Source organism: Diplotaxodon limnothrissa, linkage group LG17 (assembly GCF_057381915.1).
Source record: "Diplotaxodon limnothrissa isolate DT_005_m linkage group LG17, D_limnothrissa_male_GT1.1, whole genome shotgun sequence".
Taxonomy (NCBI): Eukaryota; Metazoa; Chordata; class Actinopteri; order Cichliformes; family Cichlidae; genus Diplotaxodon; species Diplotaxodon limnothrissa.
In genome coordinates this window covers 33,625,395-33,648,746 of record NC_140612.1, presented here as the reverse complement: position 1 = coordinate 33,648,746, position 23,352 = coordinate 33,625,395, and the positions used below count along the sequence as shown (strand labels likewise).

The 23,352-nt window shown below is 41.2% G+C and overlaps 1 protein-coding gene across 1 annotated transcript; it reads left to right on the top strand.

Annotated features, from left to right (window-relative positions):
- The first annotated feature begins 189 nt into the window (after nucleotides 1–189).
- nampt1 (nicotinamide phosphoribosyltransferase 1) lies at nucleotides 190–22,887 on the top strand. The gene is made up of 11 exons (XM_085375788.1): nucleotides 190–307; nucleotides 6,459–6,615; nucleotides 8,929–9,032; nucleotides 10,188–10,316; nucleotides 16,206–16,364; nucleotides 16,662–16,798; nucleotides 18,332–18,557; nucleotides 18,671–18,790; nucleotides 18,866–19,006; nucleotides 19,169–19,303; nucleotides 19,516–22,887. Exons 1-11 carry the CDS (start codon nucleotides 254–256, stop codon nucleotides 19,627–19,629), a joined length of 1,476 nt encoding a protein of 491 aa, XP_085231914.1. The 5' UTR covers nucleotides 190–253; the 3' UTR covers nucleotides 19,630–22,887.
- Nucleotides 22,888–23,352: the final 465 nt, after the last annotated feature.

Genomic DNA, 23,352 nt, shown 5'->3' with positions numbered 1-23,352 from the left:
CTGCCCTCATCTGCTCAGCTTGAGAACTGCATGTAAGAGCGCCCAACGCGCAATATAGCCGAGTGATTCCGGATATACACGACGAACGTCGGAGTTTCGGTGTGACGTATGCGCCCGCCCCCGAGTCCCCGCCCCTTCCCCCGCCCGTTCTCTATGCCCCTTCCAGGCTACACACAAGGCTGGAGAGTCTCCGGCAGCACGGCGCGTAACACAACCTACTGACAGCTGCGACTCACAACCAAGGAGGGAAAAGATGGAGCACAGAGACACCGACTTCAACATATTGCTAGCGACCGATTCATACAAGGTACGGTACCCGTGATGGTCTCGGGCGAACGAGGCATTAGGTGAAGGGAGAGTCGTTAAGAGTGAAAATTGACAAAGTCAAGGTGGTTTCATCATCAGTCCCAAGGCCATCACACTGTTCTGTGTGGCCGGTATCCATCGGTTCACCGCAGGCCAAATTAGTTGGGGGAGGGAGAAGAGGGCTGGTACAACAGAGACGGTGTACCACATTCACAATGCAGGCATCCTTTCCCCCCCTAGATTTCATGTAAGATCGCTATTACCATACCAGTCCCCCCCTCGGATTGCTAGTCATAATGGTCCGCAGCTAGCTGAGTTAGCTAGCTAGCGCATAGGGAGCGCAAGAGAGAGATGAAGGGTATTGATATTTAAAAAAAAGCTAGTATTAGCCCCTAGCTAGCAAGTGCTGTATGAACTGCACATGGGCAAAAGCTCAGTCACACTAGCTCGACGTCGTGTTAGCCGCTATAGGGCTAGCTCGCACCACTCATAATGCAATTCATAACTTACGAGAAAACGAAAGTTAAAAAGGAATCACAAGGCAGCTAGACTTTCAAAGCGGGTTTAAGATGTTTGGCAGTGGGTAAGGGTTGTAAGTGTTTATACACTGGCTAACGACAAGAAACAACCCGCTGATAACCAGCAATATAAACAGAGGACAAATGATCTTAGAGTATTGTTTAAGCTCACGTAGCAAGTGGTTGCCTGGACGGCTGCCAGGTCAACTGCCACATGACACCATTCAGCAATTCGGTGATGCTGATGATAGGAAAGAAAGTCAGAAATGACAGGAGAGGGGAGTATGGGGCTACCAGCAGAGGCAGGAAGCCCAAGTACCTCGACTAAAACCTAGGCTCAGACTGAGCTGTACACCAGCTGAATGAATGAAAAAAAAACTTGGTAATGTAGTCTAATGATACAAACTAACATCTTAAATGTATGTGTACATGGATGTACTTTCATTGTGTTTCATTGTGTTATCACTAATGTTAGTGTGGTTTAATTTGCCTACAACATCTCTTAAGTGTGCTGTTCAGTTATACTTCAATATTTCATGTTCTGTACCCATATATATCAGCTGCATTGCCATATCATAATTTTTTTTTACTAAGGAAATAAAAAACAAAATCTTCACTTAAATACCTGCAAAATCTCCCGTCGGTGTGTAATGCACAGTCACACCTTACCTTTCATTTCATCCAAATGAGTGGTTTTGGTTTCATTTCATTGTTTCATTACAGTTTAACTTTCACTATAGAAAAAAATGAAAGTAAACGTATACCTGATTCTAGAAGTATTGATCGATTGGGATTATTGATGAACAGCCAGCACCACTGCTGACTGGTGTTAAGTGGATGTATATTATATAGTGTGGGTGTTTTTGTTTTGTTTTTTATGAGCAGAAACATCCCTTTGGAAGAGGTGGCAGTTTCATGTTGAGTGGTTTCTATAAAGTCTTAGCTTTCTGGCACCTCCTTTCATTTTAAACTAAGTCTAAAGTATCTGGATTGACTACCTTAATAAAGGGCATATGTAGTTAACCCCTTTATGAGACATCTACAGGGAAACTCAGTCTAGAGTATCGGATATTTCCTGATGCAACAATTACATAAAGTCCATTAAATCCTCCCACAGAGCTCATATTTCATTGACCCGACTTTATTCAAGTTATTAGAAAACAAAAAGTAGATTTCAAACAAAGACCCAGCATTTTCTGCTCCGCTTCACCACAATGTCAAATATCAGAATACAGCCGACACACATTTTCATTCACAGAAAACAGTTTTTCCTTGTAACTTAAGAAAGCTCACAAAGAGCTGCATAATATAAAATAGAAGAAGGCTACAGATGTTTTTGTTAGGTAGCAACAAAGTGTGCTCAAAGTAAAGCACGGCATTGTGTTAGAAGTCGTGTTTTCAGTCAAGTAGTGATAGTTAAAGCCCAGGGAGAAGCAGCAAATGCCTGACAAATGACAGTACAGATAAATGTCTCCTCACTGCAGCGCAGGCAAGTTTTACTTGTGTTGCAACACCTGTCACCCAGCTTTACCTTGTATGTGTAGCTTGGCCGTGCATGACCAAAGGGAAAGGTTAATTCAAAGAAATGCTCGCTGGTCTCTCAGAACAACTGAAGGCACACACAGGACATAAAAACAAACTCCACCTGAGCACCTTTGTGTTTTGTGTGCTTGAATTCAAAAGCAAACTCTCTGTCCCAAAGGCACGCCGGCCTATTGTCTGGAAGCATGCATTCAAAAACTCTCTGCTTGTTTGACAGGGAGGAGTTATATTGTGTTCTATTATTAGCACAGATTTTTAAAGAAAAGCCACATTAGTTTGTCACCATGTGACCACATTTGCATATTACACTCTTCTGACCCTTAAATCCAGAGTGAATGGTGGTGAGAAAGTAAGCAGGGATCCAGGGTCTTACATTAAAGTATCTGGGGTTTCATTTTAGCACTTCTTTCTTCTTTTTTTAATGCATCCCCTTGCTCTTATTTTGAAAGTTCGGGTCCTACTGTCCGGCTTAACCCGGCACTTCCTGCTTCATATTTCCTAATCAGAATTGTTGATACCTTTCACCTGGTTCTCCAGCGTGTCTTGATTGGACAGACCAACTGCATGTGTTGTTTGCGTCTTTGAAAACTGGCTGCAAGCTGAAAAGCCACTTCAACAGAGAACTGTTTCACGTGCCACTACGGAGAGGTGATCAAGCCCAGTGTTGCAGAGTTGGATTTTATCTTTGGAACCAGACTAACTGAACTGTCAGTATGTGTTGTTCCATTATTTGTCTTTGAATTGAACTCTTAACTTCAGGTAATGGGACAGTGCCCTGCATGTACTGCATTTCACGCGTGGTGATGATGAAAAAGGTTGTGGTAATAGATTTAAGGAACTTTTGTGAAACGTCCAAGCGTTTTCACAAGGCTGCCTTCATCATCTCCTTCCCAGTCTCTCGAAAGAGCAAAGGAGGAATTACTTGATGTTTATAGATGGCAACTTGTGTGTGAGAAAATTACTGACATTGCATTAACTTTCTGCGCTGTCATAGACGATAAGCGTCAGTGTATATGTTTGGTGTTTTTGATTTTAATTATCCTGGAATCATTGCACCCTCAGTTAGCTCAGTATCATCAGAGTTTTAAAGGAGGAAGGAAGGAAAAAGAGGAAGCAGATAACAAACCCCAAACCTTACTTCAGTTGCGTTTGTGTCTGATCAGTTTTTTCAGTACAAAACCCAGACTGAATGAGCTTGTCATTGTATAATGAGTACTCAAAATATCATATCCTCAAATTTATGAACCTAGAGCCTGCTTACCAGTTATTCATATATGAAAATAGTAAGATTTACTTAACAAACATCTCCTTAGAGTTAAGAGGTACTGATAAGTGATGGCACTCTGTGGTTTTACCACTACATGCACCTCCTTCCATTACTGATACTGTTACTGTAAAACTGAATTGTGTAACTCAGTTGTTGGTCTTGTTTGTCGTAATTAGGTTCATGTTACAATAGATGGATGTTTTATAATCAAATATTCATGCGTGTCCTCTGCTGACATTTAATAATATTGGACGTACTGCTCGTGCTTTGAAACTCTGATTACTTTTGCCATTCTAAAGCATTGGTTGTGTGTTTGTGTGTGTATACAGTGGGTGCCAATGAATATGTACACACGTGGTTGCACTCAGTGTCATGTTAAGTGTCTTGATTCTATTTTGAGTCCTCGAAAGCCCAGAGGAAAGGACACATATGGGGGTCAGAGTAACTGAGTGGTTCATTGACATTTATCTCATCTATACTCAATGTGGGTGTCAAGTAGTTTTGTATCTTACTGTATATTTAATGTCTTGATGCATGCGGAGTAATCCGGGTAAGGAACGCCCGAAAAGTTGATTCTCTTCTTCTGGATGTAGCGTTTTCAGTGGGAGAAACATTTTGTCCGAGTGACATCTTCAGTCTCAGCTGACTGCAGGTTTCCCCAAACTTTTAAAGAGTGTATTAGCATATTGACTGAAACTAGCCCAATGAATGAACAATGGGCTGTGAGGTCAGTTCTTGACCTTTTATATGGATATTGTCATGACCATTGATCAACAACCACTGATCAATAGCCACGAGTATCATTCACAGAGAGTTGGGGAATGGCTGCAATCACGGCGTTGTAAGATGGCGAAAGATGTTCAGAGATAGCCTTTCTCTTTTCACGTAAATGGCCTCCTTGACTCCGCGGTCAAACCAGCGTTCCTCCCTGTCCAGGATGTGTACATCCTCATCACTGAAAGAGTGGCCACTGGCCTGTAGGTGTGAATAGATTGTAGAGTCCTGGCCTGACGAATTAGCTCTTCTGTGTTGCCAGATCTCCAAAAGTTGATTCTGTTCATCTGGACGTAGCGTTTTCTGGGAAAAATGTTTCGTCACTCATCCAAGTGACTTCTTCAGTCTCACCTGGCATCTGTTGCCAGATGTTGTTTGGTCGTGGTCATGACCCTTTGCATATTAATGATCAAGATAAAGAACCACCAAACTTGGAAAAAGTGGGAGTCAAACTGGAAATGGAGAACATTCTTTTAGAGTTTCAGTAATGCTTATCAAGTAGTTAGTGTTTTCAGGAAAGTCAGCGTACAAACTGCACGCAAGCTGTTAGTGACCAAAACCATCGCAAGGTGGTTTTTGTTTGTTTTTTTGCAGCGCTGTAAACTCCTTTGTGAATCAATTTCACATCCTAGCGAAAGCAGACGGCCTACTGCAACCACTTGCCAACCTGTCAGCAATCAAACTTTCCCTAGCAACTGAAGGCTACCACTGAGTCTGCACTGTCTATGAGTTTTTGTGACTGGGCCTTAGCAATCAGTTTCATAGCAACAACTCGCCAACTGGTCATTGAGTACTTATTTTTCCTTGGTGACTAGTGTTTACCAAGGCGATCACCAGCCAGTCTCTAGGTATGTTTGATCAGAGTCTGTCTAACAATAATAAATGACTCTTGCTTGTACTGTGACTTGTACTTTGACTGTGTACACATTAGGTTCTCATGTGACACATGATGAGGCAGGAATATAATTTCTAAATGTAAGTGCACTTCAGTTGTGGTAGGAGCGTTGCTGGTAGGAGTTAAACCTTTAGTGCACTCTAGAAATCCATTAGCTCATTTAGGGATTTAATTAATGACTGATGGCTACCACTGACTATGTATCGTCTCCTTTTTGTGAGACTGTATCATATGGGTATGATAGTAGAGTCTGTTATTGAAACATGTCTGGACTTGCCTTAAGCTGTTGACTTGATTGCAGACACTGGGGATTCAATTTTCACTAGAAGTGCACATAAAGCTCCAAACAACTGTTTTATATAGAAAATGTGTATGTGTGAGAGACAAATTCGACTTCTTTCTCCCTGAATGTAATTTTTTTTTTTTAATGCATGACATTGAAACACTTTTACGAACTGAAATGTTTCATGCAATCAGATAAGTTGTGAAAATGTGTTTATTTGGTAAGAAGTTATTGATTCTATGGGATTTCTTCATTTCTGTGGAAGATAAGTTGTTGTTTTTTTTTCAGTTTGAAAATGCTGCAATTTTCCTTTGAAATCCCATCGACGCCCTGAAATCAAGCAGGGTGTTGGTCATTATGCGTTGGTCCAAATTCCCTGTACACTAAATATTTTGCACAATCTTAAAACACATTGAGATAAAATCAGTTCCTTCGAATGGTGGGTTTGTGCAGTATTGTACAGTGCAAAATGTACAAGATACATTGTGAAACTGGGCTACAGTACAGGCCCATTGCCTCTTGACACTAATGATAAAATCTAGAGGAGTCATTTTGCACTGGTGGCATGTTAACACATGCATACTAAATAAAAAATAAAGTAGTTAGTGATCACGTTTGGATGGGGTTTGACTCAACTTAGAAGTGAGTACACCTTCACCAATGTATTTCAGACTGAAATAAGATAAATTGGAGATGTTGTCTTAGTGTTCCTGGATCCAGAAATTTATTCATGCATGGTGTCTAGGGAATTTTCAGCTGTGGCAGAGGTATGCGGTATCAGACTGCTCTTGTTTTAGTTTTCTCCTAACCCGGTTAAACTGGTTAGTCATTGTTTATGGCCAGTCTAATTTGTCTTGTGCTCTGTTTTGGCAGGTAACGCATTATAAACAGTACCCCCCCAACACGAGTAAAGTGTACTCTTACTTCGAGTGCCGCGAGAAGAGGACAGACCCCAGCAAAAACAGAAAAGTCAAATATGACAAAACTGTCTTTTATGGCCTACAGTACATCCTGCACAAATATCTAAAAGGTAAGTTTGCCTTTTGTTTAAGTAAAAGCTCTGTAGCCAGACTAAACAAGTCAACATGACCTTGCAACTAAGTCCAAGCTTCTCAATGGCAAATAAACACAGATGGGAGGGAGTCTGGTCACATGCAGCCACCGCGTTGTGATATTTGCGTAAATAGAAGTGCTTCCAGTCCACTTAAATTAAATAAGGGTAACAGTTCAATACTTAAATCACACAACCAAGACATGGAAGCAAGCTGTGCACATGATGTTATGGTTCTAGTGCTGTGAATGCAGTTTACACAACCGCTATTTTGCTGTGGTCCAGCAAGCCTCAGTCTCTAGTCAGGCGAAAGATTTTTACTGGTTAATAAAAAAAAATTACCGTATTTCCCGGACTACAAAGCGCACCTGAATATTAGCCGCACAAGCTAAAATCAGGGGAAAATCCTGTTTTGTACATACATTAGCCGCACCTGACCAAAAGCCGCAGGTGTTTCAATGTTGACTTATCATATGTAAGAGAATATGCACAAAGGGAATTGTCAGGAAAGAGATGGCTGTTTGGAGACACCCCTTTTATTAATATTTTGAAAAACAAGTTATGGGTACATATTTGCACATGTAGTACATAACAGTAACCTACAGCACACCAGAAAAATAGATTCGGACTACCTTTTAGGCTCAGGTGCAGTGACACAGCTTTAACAAGAAGAAAAGTCAGTCATTCACCACCATCTTTCTCTTCCTCCTGCGCACTAAAACCACCAAAGTCCTCTTCTCCAGTGTCGGATACAAACAGGCTCAGGATGGCTTCGTCATCCACTCTCCGCTTCTCTCCTTCGTTGTCACTTTCAAAACCAAAGAAATCCTCATTGTCAGTGTCGGAGTCCTCCTCTCCATCATGCAGCAGTCCAGCCGGACGGACATGTGACTAACATACCACTCTTGAACCCCGATCCTTCCGCCAGGCAACGTAGTGCCGTACAACAGTGGAACAAACAAAACAAATCGTCTTACGATATGACAAAAATCATGGACAATCCATAGAAAAGCCGCACCTGACTAAAAGCCGCAGGGTTCAAAGCTTGTGCAAAAAGTAGCAGCTTATAGCCCGACAATTACGGTAAGTGTAGCTGAAAAAGTCGACATCCAGACTTTGGAGGGCCTTTTATAGTACTTGATTGGTCCCTGTGGGAGCACTCTATTGTTTTGGCCTTCCCTCTACAGGGCAAGGTCAGCATACAGGGAAAGTTGCAGAGCAGTGTGCCTAAGGCTTTTCAAAGTCATTGCTTTGCTGAAGGATACTTCAGCAGGGCAGGTGGTTTCTATCGAGTCCTGGAGCAACAGTTCTTTTATTCATTCGAAAAACAGCAAGGCTGCAGCGTGCTGCTTCACATTGATTAGGCCGTACAAAACAAACATACCACAAAAGAATCCAGGTTGGGAAAGAAATGAGAAAACAAGACCAGCCTGAAATAAGCCCAAAACACTTTATGCCCTAATTAACTCAAGATGATTAACGCTGACGCTCACGTCCTGAGAGGCAAAAGAGAGGGCAAGAGAGAGTGTCGAAAGAATCTCCCTCATGTCTGTTAAGCGGATTTCATGGTGTGGTAACAGAGGTGTGGAGAGAGTGCAACGGATAACAGAGAACAGAGACGGAGAGGACAAAAGCACAGCTGCTCTTTCGCTGTCTGAGGGAGAAAAGCTGGCTCGGCAGAGCATCGCTCGGAGCACAGCGATTAGGCCATCTACCAGCGATGCATCCTCGATCCTCTAACAGAATTGATTTCATGAGCAAGTGAAAGTTAAAAAAAAAACAGACCCTCTGTTTACCCAAAGCTACAAGAAAACCTCACCATTCAGAGAATTTAACCCGATAATGCATTGTTGAAAGAGGGTTACATTAAAGTAGCTTAGTATAAAATCTAGAAACAAAAGAAAGCAGCTAGCTCCACTTACACTTCATGATTTTATAAATATCGATAAAAATGATTGCACACACATGTAACACTTTTTTTTTATTTCTCAGACCTTTGTTTTGCATTTCCTAATAAACCACAGTATCCCCTTAGAGATCCTTTCCCATCTGTGGTATGCTGTGTTTCATAGTTTCCATGAACTAGAAACTAGTCAGACTTGAAATGAGACAAGGATGTAGTTTGTGTCACATGTTTTCCAAACAAAGATGCCTTCTCAGCAGCTTCAAACTTGATTATCGTGGTGGACAGTAGAGAAGCACACCAGTGCTGCGGTGTTTGTTTCACCAACCTCTTTGTCTGTACTGTCTCCCGCTTCCTCCTTTATTCCCCACCTACTTCCTGCTCTCCAGGAAAAGTAGTGACTCCAGAGAAGATTCAAGAGGCGAAGGAGGTCTACAGGGAACACTTCCAGGATGATGTTTTTAATGAGAAGGGGTGGACTTATATTTTGGAGGTAAGAGATTACTGAAAGATTTTTGTCTTTTTTCCTATATGATACATTTTTATAGGTATATTTGTAGACAGGTTTCCTAAACAATACAGAGTGTTTCAGGAAATGGTTTATTAAGGAAAAAATTGTGTGTACATGTAAACAAGCACATCGTAATGTTACCACATGAAACGCTGTGGTGTTGATGTGTCGCGCATCAGAGAAGCTAGAGGTCACCAGGAGATTTGGTGTGTTGCTAGAAAACTGTTTTAAGGCAATTTTTTTTTTTTTAATTTTTTTTTTTTATAATTAAAAACTGATTGTTTAAAAAATCATTACTAAAAAGGATGCCACTATCAGATGCTCGTTTGCAGCAGTACAGACACAAAACTGTCATGGCCTCCTCCGTTTGACACATATCACAGTACCAGACCAACAGGAACACACACTCAGCCCCTCCCCCTCACTAGCAGCACTATATGAGGAATTCTGAGGGGTCAGTAAAGCATCAGTTTCAACAACATTAGTTAATTTGAATGGTATATGTTAGCCTTAGCCATCTAACTATTAGCAATTATTAGTTAGTCAAAGTAGTGGCTACGGCTAATAATAAAATAATATCGTTAACGTTGTTGCTAGGAAACAAACATTTTAATCTTCTGTGTTTGTAATATTAATACATGGTTCATTTCACTGGATAATGTATTATTTGTGTGTAGAAGATGTTAGGTTTAACAGACGCAAAGAAAAGTCTAAAGTCTACTAACAAATAAACAAAAATAGTAAGAACCTACTTTAAAGATTCCACTCTAACTGCAATTAAAATATAGTGCTGAGCCAAGTACAGCACAACCTCAGGCAACCAAAAATACAGTTTTTTTGCTTTTGTTTTTTCTGATAGAAATGTGTACCTTACTGTTATGTCCTTGATGGAATTTGTTGGGGTTTTTTTTTCTTTTTTGTTTGTTTGTTCTATTTAAACTGAAATATGCAAATCTAATCGACAATTTAAAACTATGGAAATGAACATAATACTTCCCTTTAATTTACTTTTCCCTCCAAGTAAATGGCTTACCTCTGAAAATCTTTTGCTATAGCTTAGATATAAATCTGTTAATATATCCAGGAAGGTGATGCTGGTAACCTTATATATTTGTGTGCATTTCTTTGTGTTTACAGAAATACAACGGACACCTGCCCATTGAAATCAAGGCGGTGCCAGAGGGGAGTGTCATTCCTCGAGGCAATGTTTTGTTCACAGTGGAGAGCACAGACCCCGAATGCTACTGGCTCACTAACTGGGTGGAGGTACGTTTGGTTCATGGACACGGGTCAGGGTGGGATCTGAGAGGGCCCTGACATGACATGTTTTATTCATTTATGGATTTGAGGTGTACTTTTTATGTGTAATCTATAACAAAAAAACAGAATTTTGACTGTTGTTTAAATCTGTCTTGTGGGGTTCTGTTGCTTTTCAGTGTAATGCTAAATCACAGGAGAACCCCTTCACAGTGTAACTACTGGAAGAGCTCTATCAAGTTAAAAGCCCTCGTAAATTTCATACCCCTGTGCCCTCAAATAGCAGTGAAATGTTTTATGTGCTCATCACATTGCTACTAAAACTACATTCCTAGGCTTAGCGATACCATTTAATGGTTATTTGATAATTAATAGAAGAAGGAAGACATTAGCAACGTTTAGGTCCCATTTATTACAATAGAGAGGTAATAGTTTTATAAAAGCCATAAACAATTTAGTTTGGCAGCATGCCCTGTGACACTTCATGATTTCTTAAATCTCACTGAGTTGCAATTCTGCCATAGTTCATAGCTTAATACCCACTTGGAGACATACTTGTGTTACAACTGCAGCAAAAGTATAGTGTAGAGATTTCATTGAGTAGTCAAAGAATGTAGTAGTAATAGGCTCATATGGTCATTGTTGTACACTTACACTTCTTTGACGCCAAAAAAAGAAGTGTAAATTGAGTTTTGTATGCTGCAGACTGAAACAGCTCAGTGGTTCTGAAAAATACACTTAATCGCTTCTTTGTTGAGAGCACGGTGAAAATATTGATACCACTTTGGTGGCTCCGTAAAAGGCATGCAAAAGCCACCTACCAGCCCATTTTAAACTCCTTAACTACAACATAATGCGTGATCCCTTTTATTTAAAGGTCAGGGTGAGGAGCTGGCTCCACTCGAGACTATACAAGACTGCCATGAACTGATATGCTGCACATCAACAGAATAACCTGAGCATATACTGTTAATGTGATCTTCAAAACAAATCTACCAATGTCAGATATATGGTGTCTAGTTCAGTTAGAGCTAGCTGGATAGCCAGGCCTGCATCACTTTTGAGTATTATTGCTTTGTATATTTACAGAATTTATTGCTGTCCAAAATGAACATGACTTTTTGCTTCATGACTTAGTATCATGGAACTATGGTCACTTAGTATTTTATCTAGTAGTATTGTTAGCAAGAAAGCTAAAGTTAGCCTTGGGGCATTAATGTGGAAATTATTGATTTGTTGTCTTACTGTATTGATTGTAGTGCATATATGAATATATGTCTGTATCTAACCCATCTCCTCTTCAACGGGTTCGACTAATTTCAACTAATCTTTGCACAGACATCGTCACATATGCTGCTATTATGTTTGTAAAAAATGGTAATTGTATTTAATTTTTATATTTCAAGTTATATTCTCTGATTACGTTTATGTACATCGCTTATACGTAACTAAACGGTCACCAAAATTTGTGCCTGTGGTGTTGAGTCAACACTAAATACAGGATGGAGATTTTCAAAAAGCTGATGAAGTTAGTTATTGGTTAGCCCTAGTTATAGCTAGGTGGCTAGCAAGCTATTGCTAGGTTTTTTTAGATTAGATTATTTTTTGCTACTAAAAAAGATGATTGGGAGGGGGCTGTTGTGACCCTCAGAAGTAAAGCATGGCGCCTGTAGGTGTTGAATACCCCACTGCTGTAGTTTTCCCAGTGTTTGTCACTCATCTGATTAGATGAGATTCATTGTATAAAAACTTAACCTAATATTAGTTATCGTATAGCTAATAGCAGTATTGCTAGTTTGCAAATGTAGCAGCTGGCTAGATCATCTTAGCTTACTCCCTGGCTAAAGTTGTTTCTGGCAAAATGCTATCTTGTCTTTCTGTTCAGTGTTTGTTGGCGGTGAAAGCTTGTTGATTTGCGGACTCCGTTCATTAGCTAATGTTAGCAGGTCATCGACTTTCCCAAAGTCAGTGAAGAAGCTTTTAAATAGCAGGGAAGATCTAGTTTTTTGAGATTATATCATATTTGATTTTGTCTTGTAATGATGTCATATTTTACCTTTGTTCACAGCCAGACTACCTGTGCTTTTCCTGATTCTACTATTTGTTCTACGATGATCTAATTAGCTTTAGTTTTATTTTTTACTACACAGACGAATGATGTCACTATTTCCATCTAACAAATAAGCATATTTAGCAAATGTCTTGTAACCATACTGTAGGTTTCACAAATAATTCACATAAAATTCCAGAGAAAGTTAAGTAGATTTGAGTGACTTTATTCTGGTAGTTTGAGTACTGCATTTTTACACTGAGCTGATCCACAGTGTGACTCTGAGATCAGGATTATCATGAACTTAATGCTGCATGAACAGGCTGTCCTCAATGACTCGGCGGAACAAGCACTTTCTTGCACTTCACTTTCACTTTCTGTTCTTCTGACTGCTGTCGTGTCTCGTGCTGGGTTTTTTTTCACCATGTCAAACCAGTTCATAAATATCACGTTTGACTGCTCCTACAAATGAATCACGCCGTGATTAATCAGAAACGGCATTCTTTTGTTTGTCTGTTGATGCAAAAAACCTTTTTATAATCTATATGCACACACTTACCAGCATATTAGTATGTTCAGTAGGGCTGCCACAAACGATTATTTTGATAGTCGACTAGTCACCGATTATTTTTGCGATTAGTCGACTAATCAGATCATCATCCATTGAACGTAAAAGTACAGCTTATTGCACCAGCAGCATCTGCTCTTATATAACTATCATTAGCTTACAGCTTTAAGTGTTTAAGGTCTGTGCTAACTAAAAATAAAGACAAGATGATAGTTAATTGAATTCTAATTAAATGTGCAGATTGTTTCGGTGGAGTTTAATAAACTCAGCCGATTTACTCAGGAACAAATAAAATACTGAAAAAAGCCAAACAATAACATTTTTAAGTTATCTAAGTGACTTGTATATGTTTAACCTGAGTAGGGCGGTGGGTTTGAAAACGATCTGCCGGGAGTCCGGTGCTCTCATGGCCCCCGGCTAGCTATCGAGCTAGTGGGTAACAGACGCCTCCGAAAACGTCGGAGCGCTTTTGAAAATATGTGGTGTCTTGATAAACTGAGCAGATATTTGAGGTTTACACAGCTACATTCTCGCCTGAAAATATGTTAAACGTTTATTTTGTGACCCAGAAAGAATAATAAGAGTAATATTAAAACTAACTAGCTGCCGCCATTGTTGACAACTGCGCTGGGCCGCGCTATGAATTCTGGGACACAGTTTCTTCTTCTTCGGGGTTTAACGGCAGCTGGCATCCTTGTACATGCAGTGCTGCCATCTTCTGTTTCAGTCCGTTATTACACTCTTAAATCCTGCTACTTATTCCTGCTTTTGGGATCTTACAAAGCTTCAAATGACGCGTCGACTATTAAATCAGTCGTCGACGATTTTGATAGTCGACGTAATCGTGACTAGTCGACTAATCGTGGCAGCCCTAATGTTCAGAAAGTCTAATGTATCCTGAAAGTGGTCTGCGTTTGGAGCTATTATGTGACGCGCGCACTCTCGACTCTGTAATGGCATAGTACTTGGAGGTCACCTACAGCCAAGAGCACTGTGACGACACGTCCACAAACCCATTTATACACACACTTGGTAAGTTTCTCTGGTTGATTTAAATACACACATAAACAGACACACATGGGGGTCGTTCTTCATGGCTGTGAAGTAAAATTAGCCACAGACTGGTGTCCTTGAGCTGCGTCACTAGGTCATACTCTATTTATCTCTTTCCCTTTCACTCTTGCTGTCCCTTCTTGTTTCGATTTTCTCATTTTCTTCTTTGTCACATCATTTTTTCCCCTTTCTTCTCTATTGCTTTCTTGTCCTTTTTATTTATTTATTTTTTGCCATTGCCTTCCCCATTCTCATCCCGCTCTGTGGTTCCTTATCGCCGTCCATTTTGTTCTGGGACATTGACAGAGTAGTTGTGTTGTTGTTGTGTGTAGGGTGTGCATTCCTTCTTAGTGTTGCTCTTACTGCCCCTCCATTTTACCGTGGCAGCAGGTATCCTTTACAAACTGTCGCCTGACAATGATAGAAAAATTGCAGTGTAACAATGCTTACACTGTACTTAATCTTTTACCACACAAATGTAGAATTGGTTATAACTACTACATGCCCATGCTACAGTGTTGTTTGATCTGTTTGTGCAGCTGGCAAACCGATACTCTTAATCACACTGAAAAAAGATGGCGTTTGTATGATTAAAAACAGGCATTTTAGCACCCCGCTAGGTGTGTATCATTTGGCTTTTGTAGATAAAAATGACATAAGATGCTTTTATAAGGTATAATATGTGTATAAAGGCTCAAAACAGGGTGATTAAGCCTGTTGCCATGCAACACAATGTCATCTTGACATCATAAAATCCCATGCGTAACTCAACTTTTCTAAGATATAAATTAGATGTTACTGTTGTGAAATAAAAAAATGATACAGTTCTTTTAAACAGTGTTATTAGTGCATAAATGCTACCAGTGGGTCATTTTAACCTGTTCCTTCTAGGCAACAAAAGGACATGATAATGTGTGATATAAATAAGAACTTTCAGTGGCCTGTGCAAAGTTTGGTTGCTCAACTGCTTATAGTCGAGGAGGAGTTTGCGGACAAGGAAACAAACACGCACATGCGCGTTTTTGTTTTATTGTAAGAAATTTACAGCTCAAGCTTTATGTGTACCTCTATGAAGACATGCGTTCCAGAGGTGGAGAGTGGGGATATTTTGGTCTTCCTGAAACCCCTACAAGAGCTATTTAAGTGCTGAGACTCGTTTTAAAGGTTAAGGCTGGCATTAGCATTAAAGGACAGGGTCGGGGGCTAAATGTCAGTGAATGTCCTCGCAGAGATAGCCTTACAAATGCATGTCTGTGTGCGTACACATGGACTTTGGACTTTCTTTGGCAGTCACATGAGTCCATATTATGGAATTATAATTAGGCTGGGGATGCATGTGACCTGCTCAGTGTTATAAGGTAGAAACACACCGCATAGTGTTAGGAGGCACAAAGAGTGTGAGCTAGGTAAACAGAGAATTTTTATAGCCTTAGTTATATTTAGAGTTTTAGTCTTGCTTGGTGTGTTTATCTGCTGTTAATAAGGTTCAGCCTACATAGCATAGTACTTGGTTGTCATTCCTAACATGAAATGTTTAAATCGCAGTAAGCGGTTACATAGTGTTAGTTTAGCGCTCTTGTTCATAATCCTCTTGTCACCATATTCCACAGGTTTCTCTTTCTATCAAACTTTTTCTGCATCATCTGTTCTTACCGCAGCTTAAATCTGATGATTGCTTTGACAAAATGGATTTTGAATTTACAAGGAGGAGAGCTTTAGAAAGCGAGGGCAAAACACTGACTGGCAGATCTTCACAGAATCACGCTCTATGCTTCAGACTGCAGGAACTATGTATTCCTAAAATTTCCCAGGTGGTGGAGAGTACAGATAAGCCACTTGTTTTCATATTAAAGTCATTGACTGTGGTCCAGAGTTGACATGAAGCAACAAGGAATGTGCTTTTCCCAGAGTTTGTCTTTGGTGAATGAGCAGGCTGCTGTGATCCCTCTGAGCCTGTTAGTTTGGGGTTTTAGTACCATTTAAATATTGGGAAAGCAGAAGAATTGGGCCAGACATTCACCGGTCTGTTGCCTGCAGGGGAAAAAAAACTTGACTATGCTTGCTTTTTTCTTTTTTGCTTACCATTAACTGTTATGAATATTTAGTCCGATAACCTGCTTGTTTGCTATAATAAATGCACATGGAAAAACTTAGAGCATAATGACACCCTGAACAATTTATAAATATCCAGTAAAGTGAACTGAACTCTCCTTTCTTTCTCCGTCAGACCATCCTGGTTCAGATCTGGTATCCCATCACTGTGGCGACCAACTCTAGAGAGCAAAAGAAGATCCTTGCCAAGTACCTCTTAGAGACTTCGGGGAATTTGGAGGGGCTGGAGTATAAACTACATGACTTCGGCTACAGAGGCGTGTCCTCACAAGAGGTATGGAGAAAGCTAAAGGATTTAAATCTGGTTAATTTAAGGACAAGGACAATAAAGCTCATCAGAGATTTCAAAAACAAAGAAAATTAAGACTTGGTCTAGTCCACATTTTGCTCTCCCTTGCAAACGCAAGGTTTGAACAGGAGGTGGGCGGGGCTTCTCTGCTCAAAGCCATCAAAGAGCATCTGCAATTGCAAATCTATAAATGAGAAAATAAGGGGAAACATTATTTCCACTTTAAGGTTGTTTACAGCACTTCAAGGTCCCTAACCCCCACCCTATCCTCTTTATTCACAGACTGCTGGCATAGGAGCCTCCGCCCATCTGGTCAACTTCAAGGGCACAGACACGGTCGCTGGCATCGGAGTCATTAAGAAGTACTATGGCACCAAGGACCCTGTGCCAGGCTTCTCAGTGCCCGCTGCCGAGCACAGGTACACACACGCTTTACTTTACTGGCCTTATTTATTTAGTGTTAATCTGTAAAGGACTTTATGTTCCTGCTTAGAGATGGAATATTTGTCTGTGCAGTGTACCGTTCTGAGCTGTGTTTTATTGCAGATACGACCGCACAGTTTAGAGATTTACTTCCAGACTCCATGTAATGACGGGTGTCTGAGAAACACTGCTTTCAAGGGACTCCCAAGATTTACACAAACTTTAAGCAGCTCATGCAGGTTGCTAAATTACTGCACACAGTTTTAATTATCTGCATTTAGGCCACACATTCACCTGTTCTCTTGGAAAATCTCAGCTGTCTTCATCTGTATTGCTGCTTTTGATGAAATGGTGCACAGTTTGGCCAAGAGCCCACTCTGAAATCCAGCTTTTCATCCACAGAGAAGGAAACTCTCTTCAAATAACACCTAATTATGTGCCAAAGCTGTTGATGTAGAGATGTTTGTCAGCCAGAGTGAATATTTATTCAACATTTGGCTCATGATGGTGTTAATTTTCTCTCCTGACTTGTGCTTGGTCACCCTCGCAGTCATTATCTGGTTCGTCTATTTCATTCGGTGAATGGTGCTGTGATTAGCTGGAAGTGAGAGTTTTGATTGGCTGCTGCCCCGGCGCACATCTCTCTCCATTTATCCTGCTTACAGACACCTCTCCCTTTCTGTTTCGCTCTCATGCGCGCACACACAGCAGCTTCCTACTGGCCACCAGCGCTGTTACTGCTGCACCAGCGCACCCTTCTTCCCCATACCAGTGCATTGTGGGATAGTGGCTGGAGTTGTTATAGCAACTGTTATGCAATGGCCTCCCTCCTGAAATCGGTTTCGTTTCTACCTCCTCGGTGGGAGGAGTCGCAGTGATATTCCAGAGGAAAAGGGAGGGTTGATTTTTTTTTTTTTTTTTTAAGAGAAAAGGTGTGTCACCCTTAGTTTGAAGAAATCAGTGCCAGCAGTGTGTGCACACTGCACACGTTTCATGTATTGGGGTTGTGCCAAGAAGCTCAGGAGCTGCAGCGCATTAAACTAAAATTATCTTCAGGGCCAAGTTGGATTCTGGAACAACACAATGGAGAGAGCACCAAATCCTTAAAACAAAGCAACATGATCATTACAAGCATCTGCTGTCCAAGACCTAATAAGCCTAAAGTCCAGATCTTCATATTTTTCTGCACTTTTCCATTTACCTTACCTTATTATCATGGTGCGTGATGCATTAACATTAATATTTGATGTATTCATCAGGAGCTCTGTGTGGGTTCTAGCACCTTTTTCTCCTTGTCTGACTCTACACTGGTGATGCTAGGCGATGCAGAAGAACGCCAGCATCAGAAGTACACACAGCTGTTGTACAGTACCTGTAAGATCATATTTGGGCTCGTCTTAGACTAAAACCTGGAGTGCAGCGCCCTCTTCTGGACACTCTGGGACATTATCACTCAATCACTGTGTTTGGTCTTTCCTGTCTACTCTTCTTCAGATGTATATTTAATAGCTCTGCCATTCTCTCTGCAGTACCATCACAGCGTGGGGGAAAGACCATGAAAAAGATGCCTTCGAGCACATCATCAAGCAGTTTCCCAGCGTGCCTGTGTCCATAGTCAGCGACAGCTACGACATCTACAACGCCTGCGAGAAGATTTGGGGAGAAGACCTGCGGGCGCTGATCGAGATGCGCAGCGCAGACGCCCCGCTCGTCGTTCGACCAGACTCAGGAAACCCGCTCGATACGGTTTTGAAGGTGCGGTCACACAAACGGCTTTACTTTCATTTATAGTCTTTAACCCAGCCAGGAAACTCAACTTTTCCTCTCTGTACCTCCTCCTCCATCCTCTCTTCTTTGACTGTTTACAGGTTTTGGAGATTCTAGGGAAGAAGTTTGCACCAAAGGAGAACTCTAAAGGGTTCAAGGTTCTCCCTCCTTACATTAGAGTCATACAAGGAGATGGAGTGGATATCAACACACTGCAAGAGGTACAGGCACATGGCGCCAGCTGTTCAAAGTTTGAAGGCAGCAGCAAGGTTTGATTGTGTGTATTTGTTTCCCAGATTGTGGAGGGAATGAAGCAACACAGATGGTCCATTGAGAACATTACCTTCGGGTCCGGAGGGGCTCTGCTGCAGAAACTGACCAGAGATCTGCTCAACTGCTCATTCAAATGCAGCTACGTGGTCACTAACGGACTAGGGGTGAGGACCGGGTGAATGGGTCTACATTTGTTAGGTGGCTTTGTAGCTGTTTAAGTGCACTTTCTGGAAATCTTTATTTATTCAGCCATGATCCCAGGCAGACTTTTCAGGGATGTCCTTTCTGTTTCAGTGTGACATAGATCTTTTTGTGCTGTATCTCAGGTGAACGTGTTCAAGGATCCGGTGGCAGATCCCAACAAGAGGTCGAAGAAAGGTCGTCTGTCTCTACACCGGACCCAGAGCGGAGACTTTGTCACTCTGGAGGAGGGCAAGGGCGATCTGGAGGAGTATGGCGTGGTGAGTTCACACCACGTGGTGAGAGTGAATGAATAGTGGCATTGTAAAGCGCTTTGGGTGCCTTGAAAAGCGCTATATAAATCCAATCCATTATTATTATTATAAACCCTTTTCTTTACTCAATTGTTTTGATTGTTCACATGTAATTTGATTTCATACGAACACTGCCGTTCTCACTTTTTTTGTTGTTTTGTCTTTACTCTTTCCTCCAGGACCTGTTGCACACTGTCTTTCGTAATGGGAAGATTGTGAAGACGTACACATTTGACGAAGTCAGAGACAATGCTAAGCTCAAAGAGAGCGAGCTTGAAGAGCTGCTGCACTGAGTGCAGTCCTGCTAATCCCCACATAATATCCAAACCCCCCACCCTCCAAAAAAATATCCTTTTCCTTTCAATCTTTCACCTGTAGGCTTCCATTGTCACCCTAGAGAATGGAGGTAGTGTGCACTGTTGATAGACCCCACTTTTTAAGCCTGAGAATCCCTCAGTATGTCCCTATAAACTCCAGATTTCCTTAAAATTCCTGAATTTTCACCCTCTGTTCTCCAGCCGAGTGGGGAAGCTTTAAAAACGCCTCAGATCAGTGACAAAGCCCTTTAGAGTCGGGGGGTGGGGGTGGGAGTCGGGAACAGAAGGAAAATGTGTTGTTGTGAGCAAAAGAAAAAGATGTGAGAGAAGTTGTGATTGTGATGTTAGAACATTCAAATCCTTGTGCTACTGCCCTAAGTTGATCACCAGCGCGTTGCACTGATAGGCCGGCTACATTGCAGCGTAATGAATATGTCCGGCTGCTGGTAGGAGGCGTGGCGACAGACCTTTTCCCGTGACGCCACACGCGCGAGGGCGCTTGAGATGATTGTAGGTTTTTTGAATGAGCATTTCGACGGCCACGTGCCGAATGCACCTGAGATGAGTGAGAAAGAACCTGGCGGAAGCCACACCCACACGAGTTAACATTCTCCATGTATCCTGTACAGAACTGTTTAGAAAAAAAATACATGTCTGAATCTACTTAGCGTTGTCTTTTATGTGAAGCAAGAAAACGATCACGGTATATCACAATGCACCGATTACACTTGGACTTAAGGAAAAATCATGAACGCTTGGACTTGGAGCACGAGTAATGAAAGGTTAATTTCCTCCACAGTTCTTGCTTTTTAATAGTTACAATTAATAAATAAACAAAACGAATTACAATAGGCCAATATTTAAGTCAAGTACTCCCACTGTCCCACCACAAAATTATTGGTGCATCTCTGGAGGTATATCTGATCATTTACTTACTGTTATGTTGCCCACAGCGCGTTCCCATCATGAAGGTTTGATCTACAATCCAAATCACACCACAAAAATCACAAATGGAGGAAGACGGAGTTTAATAAATCACTTTTTTTTTTCTTTGTAATTCTTATTGATTTTTCAGATTCAGGTTTGATTACATTCAAATAATCATTCAGTAATAGACATTTAAATCGATCGGAAATTAAAAAGGCCCAGAGATTAGATGGTTCCCACTGAACTTTAACGAGTGGGGTTTTTTGGACTAGGTCTTCATGATGGTGAATGGCCACTCTTTGCTGTTAATCAGACCAAGAGTTGATGTGAAAAAAATATACATTGCAGAAATAGTCTTCACTGGAATGAAGAGGACAAAAACCTTATGTGTTTCTGAAAGATGACGTGCATATATGTGGCGCCTTGGCTGAGATGTTTGTTCGGTGTTGGTTCTGATGTCTTTGTGTGTGTGAATGTGAGTGAGTGTGTGTGTGTGGGGGGGTGAGAGAGACGTTTTCTTCCTTTAAACGACTGTGTGCTATTCCTTTTTCTGCAAATGTGCTTGTTTGTCGTGGGAATAAAACAACATTCTTCCCGGCCTTTTATTCTGAAAGGAGACGTTGTGACAGTCTAGTGGAGAGTTAGTTTAACTTTTTGGCAAACAAGAGGTTTATAAATGAAAAAATTAAAAAAGCGAGAGTACTTTCTGACACTAACATGCACCAGCTATGCATTGGTAGTCGGTGGAGCATAGTTGCTGGTCAGAGAAGCATTTCCCCTTAGTATCACTGCCTTAACTTTTGAAGGGGAGGAATGGTTTGGATTTATTGCCCTGGTGTAAATGGGGGTTTCGCTTGCTAATGCCTTTCGGAGTTGATCAACTTTCCATTCAGAGCATCTTAGCCAGATTGTGGTGGGTGTCATTTCCTGAGTTGGCCTTTTTCAGAGTGAAGGGATTTTTCTAGTAGAGCGCTAGGAGCTGGTGACATCACAGGACAAAGAGAGTTGCGTTTTTTTTTTGTTTTTTTTTTAATAGCAGTCGCCAAGTTGTGAAAGTACCAGAGTGACTTATCTCAGTACAGTCCACAGGAGATAAATCCTTTGGTGCTCCTCATAATTCACGTAGCGCCACCAAAAGGATTACATTTGAAGCTCTCGGGTTTGTGGATTGCCATTTGTGATTCCTTCCACGGGGTTGATTTAGTCGTAATCACATGACACTGTAATCGTGAGCGTTGCTGGTAATTCAGGCTCAAAGGCACTCTCACAGAGCTGCTGCCCCGGCTGTAGGCTGTCTTGTTTAAACTTTAAAGCCTCCAGGTGGTAATTTGTTCCCGCTCTTCAGACACTCAGCTGCTTCACATTCATAACTTCACACGCTACGCCCTCTGGGAGCTCCACAGAGCCGCAGCAGCCTCACCGGAGCTATTAGAGCATCAGCGACCTCCTTTTTTTTTTTTTTTTTTTCTTTCTTTCTTTCTTTCTTTCTTAAAGGTTCCCTCACAGACACTGACCCTGCTCCCCCCCCCCATGTAACCAACCTTGATAACGCCTGTGATGTCACCAACTCCCATTCCTCTCCACTGGCTCAGAGCCATCGCGCTCAAACACAGACAAGCTGAGCGAACCACACACTGATACAACATCGGACCGTTAGTCAATCTTCCTGTTTTGTTTTGTTTTTTTCCTTCTTCCCGCTGCTGTTATCCGTGAGGTCATGTCATCCAGCAAGTAATGAACCTGTAGTCCTTTTACATTCAGTAAAATTTTCATTTTACTATTTTGATACTGTCTCGGTTCTTACCTCAGAGAGATATTATTTTGTATGACAAAGGAAAAAAACAAACAAAACCAATAATATGCCAGAAATCTAGCGGTAAATATCCTTATTTACAACTGATGCGGCCATGCTGCCTTCTCACTTGTACATAAAAACAAGTAGTTTGACTGAAAGTGGAGAGGGCAAGTTAGGGGAGACGACCACACTTGATGAAATTATTATTTTTGTCAAAACGATCATTTTTGTACCAACAGAAGAATATCCAAAACTGCTTGACAGACCTAGCAGTGCGACTGTCGAGCTTTTAGCTTCTGTTTGTGTGGGCGTGTGGTCCGGTGGGAGTGCTCTGTGTGTGCGTGTAATGAATGAAAGTGTTTGTGGATACTATTTTTTTTTTTCCTCTCTCTGTTGTTGTTGTTTTACTTGTATGTATATGTTGATTGTTCCAAATTCTCTCCCAGCACAAATGATATTTTAACTAACATAACATGCTATGTTGTCAACAATACATTGATTAAAGATGCCACCCTGTCAGTTTGAAGTGCTTCATTTATCGCGCCTCCTTTTTGTTTTTCCATTGATAGCGTTGGCCTTTCCAACAAGTGCCTCCGAAACGACTTAACAGCCCTAATGCAGAGACCGCTGGGAGGCTGTGTGAAATGTACATTGAAAACACAAAGTCGTGAATATGGAATCTTACAGAGCCGCTTTTGATTCACAGAAGAACACAGAAAACACATCACATGTTTAAAAATGAGCAAATATACCATTTTAGGAAAAGTATTGGCTCGTCACATTCACTGAATTTGATGGCAGCGTTACAAAATACTTGCGACACGGCCATGTTTACTGCTGTGTAACGACAGTCTGGGAACTGAAGAGACCAGCTGCTGGAATTCTGGGAGAGGAATGTTTTCCAATTCTTGTTTGAAGGCTTCAGCTGGTGAGAAGTCTGGACTGCAGGCAGGCCAATTCAGCACCCGGACTCTTCT